This window comes from Artemia sp. Qi Xiang Cuo, chromosome 2, assembly GCF_049724085.1.
Source record: "Artemia sp. Qi Xiang Cuo chromosome 2, ASM4972408v1, whole genome shotgun sequence".
Taxonomy (NCBI): domain Eukaryota; kingdom Metazoa; phylum Arthropoda; class Branchiopoda; order Anostraca; family Artemiidae; genus Artemia; species Artemia sp. Qi Xiang Cuo.
The window spans coordinates 57,551,588-57,561,804 of NC_142795.1; the positions used below are offsets into that span (position 1 = coordinate 57,551,588).

At 34.3% G+C, this 10,217-nt stretch overlaps 1 protein-coding gene across 1 annotated transcript; it reads right to left on the bottom strand.

The window, feature by feature from the left end:
- Nucleotides 1-733: 733 nt before the first annotated feature.
- On the bottom strand, nt 734-1,577 carry LOC148955422 (translocation protein SEC62-like). Its single transcript, XM_089108185.1, has one exon. It carries the CDS (start codon nt 1,536-1,538, stop codon nt 882-884), a length of 657 nt encoding a protein of 218 aa, XP_088964311.1. The 5' UTR covers nt 1,539-1,577; the 3' UTR covers nt 734-881.
- Nucleotides 1,578-10,217: the final 8,640 nt, after the last annotated feature.

The following is a 10,217-nucleotide window of genomic DNA, read 5'->3' on the forward strand; positions in this document are numbered from 1 at the left end:
ACTAATTATGACGTCACTCTATTCACGTCATAACTCTAATATAAAACTATGATGACGTTCATTATTTATCTAGTAGGGTTTCAGACAAGGTATTTCTAATGATGTACTTCTGTTTTGATCTGACTCTATTTTTAGGAGTTTTGGGTTTTTATATTTCTTAGCATTGGACTGATCGTCTCTTACTAGGTTGCTAGCTACTGCTGCAACCCAAATTCACATATATATTTATTTATGAGAGGCAGCCTGGCCGAGTGGTCCAAGGCACTGGTGTTAGCCACCAGTCTCTTCAGAGGCGTGGGTTCGATTCTTACCGCTGGTATACGATTATGTTTGAAAGACTGCAGTGTGAAAAGACATCAAAATGCAGTTTTTTATGGAAAAATTTGCTGGATACAAAAGAAAAAAAAAAGAAAAAAAGAAAAAAATATCCCGTTTAGGAAGAATGTTGTAGTAGCTGCCACTTTTCTTGATTTTCAAGCCAATATATTTCCCTTGCTGTTCAAGCCAAGGGACAGAAATTTTACTATACAGGGGTTTCGGACAAGGCGGTTCTAATGGTGTACTTTTTGTTTTGATCTGACTCTTTTTTTAAGAACTATGGGTTTTTATATTTCTTAACATTGGACGTGATCGTCTCTTACTAGGTTGCTAGCTACCGCTGCAACCCGGATCTTTTTTGACTTGCTCTTACTCTTTCCTTTGTATTCATACTGGTAAAGTGGCCAAAACGAGGCAAAAAATCCAACGTCTTCAGTTAGATTCGGCAGTAACCAGAAATGATATTTTCCTAAGCTTAAGATCCATATCAAGCAGAACAAAATAAATCTCAACACGGCTAGTCCAAGAATAAACAATAAAAATCCAGCACCAGCTAAGCTAAGTTAGTAAACTCCCTTCCTCAATGTAGGTGGCCACAGGGGGAAAAGGCAAAATCCAATAGTGGCTAAAACTACCAAGGTTCCGGCGGCCCAATACCACAGCGGGATGGGATCGTAGATCCATACATAGGCATCAGAAGAATCTAGGAAAATTTGCTCAAGATGCATGTCTAATCGGATCTTCCTCTTCTTTGTTTCGGTTTTTCCTCCCCCTTCCTTCTTATACCCTTCTTTTGGTTTCCCTTCTCCTTGACTGCTTTCTGCATCTTCGCCCTTCTTTTCTTCTTCCTCCGCCTCACTTTTGGATCTCCTTTTCAATCCCTTATTTTCCTCTTTTTTCTCCTCCTTTTCAACTTTTTTCTCTTCTTTTATATCTTCCTTTTTCTCGTCTTTCCTTTTCTTTTTTGTATGAACGTTGGAGACGGCAATTTTTTTTGCTCTATGAAAAAACTTGTAACGTAGCATGAGGTCTAGGTAATCAGTAACAGCGGTTCTATCAGGAAAGGTTGGAAGTTCTCCCTCTTTTTTTTCTTGGGCCCATTTTGATTCCATGAGAGCATCAACTGCTTTCGACCCAATAAAGTAATCTACTTGATGGTAAAGAAACTTCGTTCGCTTTGTGGGTACATTCTTCTTCATCCACTTTGCAATCTGTGTCATTACTTTTGGTGGTTTATCCTTAGGATAAAATGGTCCCTCATCAACTTCTTTTTCTTTTTTAATTTCTTCTTGTCCGCCATTTTAAAATTAAATATTTTCTTTTGGTCTGAAACTACATAGTCAATCCCACATCGGGTAGTTAGAACCTAACCAAAAATAAAACTAATTTTAACATTTTAAGGTATTTTTCTAGCTTGAATTGAAATGTTCGAACTATTGCTCGGATACCATGGATATTTTTGCAGTTTACACAAGCTGCAAAGAACGCACAGGCTGATCTTTGTAAATTGAGAAAAATTTTACGAATGTTTTACCGGGATTACGAAAAATATTCGAAATTAAAGATTAAAATTATCTCTGAAAGAATAGATTTTGTTGAAAAGTCAGCTAGAGAAGCTTTCGCAAAACTTCATAGTAATATCTAAAAGAAATGTTTCATGTTTAGTGAAAAGTTTCCAAGGTATGGACCGGCAACTGTGGAACAGTTTACAGATGTAATGGGAAATCTTATACATCACTGTGAATATATGGAGGAATAATTGTCCTTTACTTAGTTTCAGCTTAAATTCGATGATCGAGCCTTTATGTAATTTTTATATTTCTTAACATTGGACGTGATCGTCTCTTACTAGGTTGCTAGCTATCGCTGCAACCCGGAAAAAAAACACATTGTGCCCACATCGTTCTTTACTCAGGCAGTGCTAGCGCGCTGCCTATGATAATAAACTGATTACACACAGGAAAAAGCCTACGGCTTTTTCTTCTTTTAAATAGTAAGAGACGAGTCTCAAATAATCAAGTAGCTAGCTAATTCCAAAGGTATGCAATTTTTGTTATTCCAATGATCGTTTTTTATTGTAACTAGGTTTCAGCCATCTCTACAGCCATGATACTATTGGAAATTACACAATCCCTATTTATGTTTTAGTTAACATGGGCAAGGTGTCGTTCTTTATTGTATTTTTCGATCTTAAGTACTAACACTTTTCTTGATTTTCAAACCAATATATTTCCCTTGCTGTTCAAGCCAAATGACCAAAAATTTCCTATATAGGGGTTTTGGACAAGGCAGTTCTAACGGCATACTTTTTGTTTTGATCTGACTTTTTTTTTTGAAGTTGTGGGTTTTTATATTTCTTAGCATTGGACGCGATTGTTTCTTATATTTATATTATTATAATAATGGGTTATGATATTTCATAGTATTGGACGTGATTGTCTCTTACTGGATTGCTAGCTACCGATGCAAACCGGATTATACTATTACTATTAATTATTATTTTAGTCACTATAGCTAGTGTTTGTTCTTTATAGTTATGACTTTAAAAAATATATCGATCTTTAAAAAAATCATTACAAACAGGAAAAAGCCTATGGCTTTTTCTTCTTTGAAATAGTAAGAGACGAACCTCAAGTAACTACCCCTGGAACCCCCATTTATCAGTTACTATGGATGAGAGATCGTTCTTTACTGTATAATTGTGATAACACATCTTGCTGTTTTCTTTTGCTCTCTCAATTATTACTTCTCGATACGCCTGGTCGGTTGAATACCTTTGCTTTTTTCTTTTCAAGTTACTATCTCTGTTGTTTGTGTAGTACTCTTTCTTCAACTTGCGTATAGCCTGCTTTGATCTAACCATTATTCTAATCAAGAATGAGAGAATTTTCAGTTTTGACTTTCCTTATATACTAATTATGACGTCACTCTATTCACGTCATAACTCTAATATAAAACTATGATGACGTTCATTATTTATCTAGTAGGGTTTCAGACAAGGTATTTCTAATGATGTACTTTTGTTTTGATCTGACTCTATTTTTAGGAGTTTTGGGTTTTTATATTTCTTAGCATTGGACTGATCGTCTCTTACTAGGTTGCTAGCTACTGCTGCAACCCAAATTCACATATATATTTATTTATGAGAGGCAGCCTGGCCGAGTGGTCCAAGGCACTGGTGTTAGCCACCAGTCTCTTCAGAGGCGTGGGTTCAATTCTTACCGCTGGTATACGATTATGTTTGAAAGACTGCAGTGTGAAAAGACATCAAAATGCAGTTTTTGGTGGAAAAATTTATTCTCTTTTAGAAATAATTTATTTTAGTTACTATAGATTTTTAACCCAATTAATTTCCTTTAAAATGAGCTATTGAACAACCCTCTACGATGTTCCAGTGCCAAGCTATCTCTGGATACAAAAGAAAAAAAAAAGAAAAAAAGAAAAAAATATCCCGTTTAGGCAGAATGTTGTAGTAGCTGCCACTTTTCTTGATTTTCAAGCCAATATATTTCCCTTGCTGTTCAAGCCAAGGGACAGAAATTTTACTATGCAGGGGTTTCGGACAAGGCGGTTCTAATGGTGTACTTTTTGTTTTGATCTGACTCTTTTTTTAAGAACTATGGGTTTTTATATTTCTTAACATTGGACGTGATCGTCTCTTACTAGGTTGCTAGCTACCGCTGCAACCCGGATATATACTAATTATGACGTCACTCTATTCACGTCATAACTCTAATATAAAACTATGATGACGTTCATTATTTATCTAGTAGGGTTTCAGACAAGGTATTTCTAATGATGTACTTTTGTTTTGATCTGACTCTATTTTTAGGAGTTTTGGGTTTTTATATTTCTTAGCATTGGACTGATCGTCTCTTACTAGGTTGCTAGCTACTGCTGCAACCCAAATTCACATATATATTTATTTATGAGAGGCAGCCTGGCCGAGTGGTCCAAGGCACTGGTGTTAGCCACCAGTCTCTTCAGAGGCGTGGGTTCAATTCTTACCGCTGGTATACGATTATGTTTGAAAGACTGCAGTGTGAAAAGACATCAAAATGCAGTTTTTGGTGGAAAAATTTATTCTCTTTTAGAAATAATTTATTTTAGTTACTATAGATTTTTAACCCAATTAATTTCCTTTAAAATGAGCTATTGAACAACCCTCTACGATGTTCCAGTGCCAAGCTATCTCTGGATAAAAAAGAAAAAAAAAGAAAAAAAGAAAAAAAATATCCCGTTTAGGCAGAATGTTGTAGTAGCTGCCACTTTTCTTGATTTTCAAGCCAATATATTTCCCTTGCTGTTCAAGCCAAGGGACAGAAATTTTACTATGCAGGGGTTTCGGACAAGGCGGTTCTAATGGTGTACTTTTTGTTTTGATCTGACTCTTTTTTTTAAGAACTATGGGTTTTTATATTTCTTAACATTGGACGTGATCGTCTCTTACTAGGTTGCTAGCTTCCGCTGCAACCCGGATATTAATAATGGACTGAGGTTTCACGTGTCCTTCTGTTTATCCTTAAGCTTATAACATTTTAAGGTATTTTTCCAGCTTGTATTGAAATATTCAAACTATTGCTCGGATACCATGGATATTTTTGCAGTTTACACAAGCTGCAAAGAACGCACAGGCTGATCTTTGTAAACTGAGAAAAATTTTACGAATGTTTTACCGGGATTACGAAAAATATTCAAAATTAAAGATTAAAATTATCTCTAAAAGAATAGATTTCGTTGAAAAGTCAGCTAGAGATGCTTTCGCAAAACTTCATAGTAATATCCAAAAGAAATGTTGCTTGTTTAGTGAAAAGCTTCCAAGGTATGGACCAGCAACTGTGGAACAGTTTACAGATGTAATGGGAAATCTTATACATCACTGTGAATATATGGAGGCATAATTGTCCTTTACTTAGTTTCAGCTTAAATTCAATGATCGAACCTTTATGTACTACATCCAGCGACTATGACGTCATTGATCAATATTGTATATGCAAAATTAAGTTTTTCGTGAAAAATAATTATTAAAAAAAATTAAGTGCAAAAGGCGCTAGATCTAGAGATTTCCTTTCAAATGAGCCATTGAACAACTCTCTACGATGTTCCCGTGCCAAGCTATCTCTGGAAACAAAAGAAAGAAAAAAATATCCCGTTTGTGCAGAATAACGTGGTTAAAGTCAATTTTCTTGATTTTCAAGCCAATATATTTTCTTTGTTATTCAAGCCAAAGGGTGGTAAGTTTCCTTTATAGGGGTTTCGGACAAGGCGGTTCTAATGGTGTACTTTTTGTTTTGATCTGACTATTTTTCTAGGAGTTAGGGGTTTTTATATTTCTTAAAATTGGACGTGATCGTCTCTTACTAGGTTGCTAGCTACCGCTGCAACCCGGACTAGCTACCGCTGCAACCCGGATAAACTGAAAAATAAAATATATATTAAAAAATGTAATTTTTTGGTCTGAAAATACATAGTCAATCCCACATTGGGTAGTTAGAACCTAACCAAAAATAAAACTAATTTTAACATTTTAAGGTATTTTTCCAGCTTGTATTGAAATATTCTAACTATTGCTCAAATACCATGGATATTTTTGCAGTTTACACAAGCTGCAAAGAACGCACAGGCTGATCTTTGTAAACTGAGAAAAATTTTACGAATGTTTTACCGGGATTACGAAAAATATTCAAAATTAAAGATTAAAATTATCTCTGAAAGAATAGATTTTATTGAAAAGTCAGCTAGAGATGCTTTCGCAAAACTTCGTAGTAATATCCAAAAGAAATGTTGCATGTTTAGTGAAAAGCTTCCAAGGTATGGACCGGCAACTGTGGAACAGTTTACAGATGTAATGGGAAATCTTATACATCACTGTGAATATATGGAGGCATAATTGTCCTTTACTTAGTTTCAGCTTAAATTCGATGATCGAGCCTTTATTTACTACATCCAACGACTTTGACGTCATTGATCAATATTGTATATACAAAATTAAGTTTTTCGTGAAAAATAATTAATAAAAAAAATTAAGTGCAAAAGGCGCTAGATCTAGAGATTTCCTTTACAATGAGCCATTGAACAACTCTCTACGATGTTCCAGTGCCAAGCTATCTCTGGAAACAAAAGAAAGAAAAAAATATCCCGTTTGTGCAGAATAACGTGGTTAAAGTCAATTTTCTTGATTTTCAAGCCAATATATTTTCTTTGTTATTCAAGCCAAAGGGTGGTAAGTTTCCTTTATAGGGGTTTCGGACAAGGCGGTTCTAATGGTGTACTTTTTGTTTTGATCTGACTATTTTTCTAGGAGTTAGGGGTTTTTATATTTCTTAACATTGGACGTGATCGTCTCTTACTAGATTGCTAGCTACCGCTGCAACCCGGAAAAAACAGGAAAAAGCCTACGGCTTTTTCTTCTTTTAAATAGTAAGAGACGAAACTCAAACATTCAAGTAGCTAACTAAGTCCAATGTATGGACTGGTTTGTTATTTGAGTGATCGTCTTTTAATGTAAAAATATAAATACTTTAATCTTAACTATAGTGAAGTTGCGTATGGAAGTTAGTATAGGGAAGAGTTTGATCCTTATTATACTACCGCTGCAACCCGGACTACCCCTGGAACCACCATATATCAGTTACTACGGGTGAAAGATCGTTCTTTACTGTAATAATAAAAATAATTTGTTTTAATTACAAAAGGTTTTTAACCCAATTAATTTCCTTTAAAATGAGCCATTGAACAACTCTCTACGATGTTCCAGTGCCATGCTATCTGTTGAATTACTAACCTATACTATAATTAAGTGGCGTATAAAATTTAGTATAGGCAAGAGGTCGTTCTTTATTATATTTCCTATACAGGGGTTTCGGACAAGGCGGTTCTAATGGTGTACTTTTTGTTTTGATCTGACTCCTTTTTTAGGAGCTATGGGTTTTTATATTTCTTAACATTGGACGTGATCGTCTCTTACTAGGTTGCTAGCTACCGGTGCAACCCGGATTATGTATTCATGAATGAGACCATTTACAGTTTTGACGTTTCTTATATAGTAATTATGACGTCACTGCATCAAAAATACAGTTTTTATTGGAAAAATTTATTCTCTTTTAGAAATAATTTATTTTAGTTACTATAGATTTTTAACCCAATTAATTTCCTTTAAAATGAGCTATTGAACAACCCTCTACGATGTTCCAGTGCCAAGCTATCTCTGGATACAAAAGAAAAAAAAAAGAAAAAAAAAGAAAAAATATCCCGTTTGGGGAGAATAACGTGGTTAAAGTCAATTTTCTTGATTTTCAAGCCAATATATATTCCTTGCTGTTCAAGCCAAGGGACAGAAAGTTTCCTATACAGGGGTTTTGGACAAGGCGGTTCTAATGGTGTACTTTTTGTTTTGATCTGACTCCTTTTTTAGGAACTACGGGTTTTTATATTTCTTAACATTGGACGTGATCGTCTCTTACTAGGTTGCTAGCTACCGCTGCAACCCGGATTTCCTATACAGGGGTTTTGGACAAGGCGGTTCTAATGGTGTACATTTTGTTTTGATCTGACTCCTTTTTTAGGAGCTATGGGTTTTATATTTCTTAACATTGGACGTGATCGTCTCTTACTAGGTTGCTAGCTACTGGTGCAACCCGGATTATGTATTCATGAATGAGACCATTTACAGTTTTGACGTTTCTTATATAGTAATTATGACGTCACTGCATCAAAAATACAGTTTTTATTGGAAAAATTTATTCTCTTTTAGAAATAATTTATTTTAGTTACTATAGATTTTTAACCCAATTAATTTCCTTTAAAATGAGCTATTGAACAACCCTCTACGATGTTCCAGTGCACAGCTATCTCTGGATACAAAAGAAAAAAAAAAAGAAAAAAAAAGAGAAAAATATCCCGTTTGGGGAGAATAACGTGGTTAAAGTCAATTTTCTTGATTTTCAAGCCAATATATTTCCCATGCTGTTCAAGCCAAGGGACAGAAAGTTTCCTATACAGGGGTTTCGGACAAGTCGGTTCTAATGGTGTACTTTTTGTTTTGATCTGACTCCTTTTTTAGGAGCTATGGGTTTTTATATTTCTTAACATTGGACGTGATCGTCTCTTACTAGGTTGCTAGCTACCGCTGCAACCCGGATAAATATTCGTTCTTTATTATAACCAAGCTATCTGTTAAATTACTAACCTATACTATAATTAAGTGGCGTATAAACTTTAGTATAGGCAAGAAGTTGTTCTTTATTATAATAAACTACATCATTATAATAACGCTGTTTGTCACTATCAATTTTCGCATCTCGATACGCCTGGTCGGTTGAATACCTTTGCTTTTCTCTTTTCAAGATGCTATCTCTGTTTTTTGGGTAGTACTGTTTTTTTAACTTGCGTTTAGCTTGCTTCATTGAAACCATTATGTAACCATTAGTTGAATGTTTATGTCACGTATCAAGTATCAAGAACCTAACAAAAAATTAAACTAATTTTTAAATTTTCACGTATTTTTCTAGTCTAAATTAAAAGATTAAAACTATTGTTCAGACACCATAAATATTTTTGCAGTTTATAACTTTAGCTATTCTGAACTAAAAACGAAAATAAAATAAAAATTAATTTTTTCAATTTTTACGTCACGTCGCTCATTAAGTCATATATGGTTATTAGTACACAATAGGTTTTAGATATTACGTCATGTCACTTATTACGTCATATATGGTTATTAGTAGATAATCGGTAAAATATTCGTTCTTTATTATAATTTAATTACAAAAGGCACTAGATGTTGCAATTTCCTTTAAAATGAGCTATTATACAGCTCTCTATGATTTTTCAGTGCCCAGCTAGCTGAGGAGGAAAATCAAGCGGAAAGAAAAAAAATATCCTGTTTGTGGAGAATAACGTGGTAAAAGTCAATTTTCTTGATTTTCAAGCCAATATATTTTCAATTGTTATTCAAAGCCAAAGGGCGGTAAGTTTTCTTTATAGAGGTTTCGGACAAGGCAGTTCTAATGGTGTACTTTTTGTTTTGATCTGACTCTTTTTTTAGGAGTTGGTGGGTTTTATATTTCTTAACATTGGAGGTGATCTTCTCTTACTAGGTTGCTAGCTACCGCTGCAACCCGGATAATGACCTTAAATATATTAATTGTACTAGCCTATACTATAGTTAAGTGGCCTATAAAATTATTATAGGAAAGAGGTCGTTCTTTATTATAATGAAATAGTAAGAGACTAGCCTCAAACAATCAAGTAGCTAACTAAATCAAATGTATGTATTGGGTTTTATTCCAATGACCGTCTTTTAGTGGAAAATTTTAATATATTGACCTTAAATATAATAACTTCATGTAAATTATTACTATAGAGTTCATTACCATGAACTGTTTGATTGCTTCAAAATTCAAATATCTTTGAAAAGACTGCAGTATGAAAATACATCAAAAATGCAATTTTTTTGAAAAAATTGATTCCACTTAAAAAAGTATTTTATTTTTAATTACAAAAGGCACTAGATGTTGCAATTGCCTTTAAAATGAGCTATTATACAGCTCTCTATGATTTTCCAGTGCCCAGCTAGCTGAGCAGGAAAAAAAAGCGGAAAGAAAAAAATATCCCGTTTGTGGAGAATAACGTGGTAAAAGTCAGTTTTCTTGATTTTCAAGCCAATATATTTTCTTTGTTATTCAAGCCAAAGGGCGGTAAGTTTCCTTTATAGAAGATTCGGACAAGGCGGTTCTAATGGTGTACTTTTTGTTTTGATCTGACTCTTTTTTTAGGAGTTGGGGGGTTTTATATTTCTTGACATTGGAGGTGATCGTCTCTTACTAGGTTGCTAGCTACCGCTGCAACCCGGATTATGTAATACTAACTACATCCAACGACTATGACGTCATTGGTCA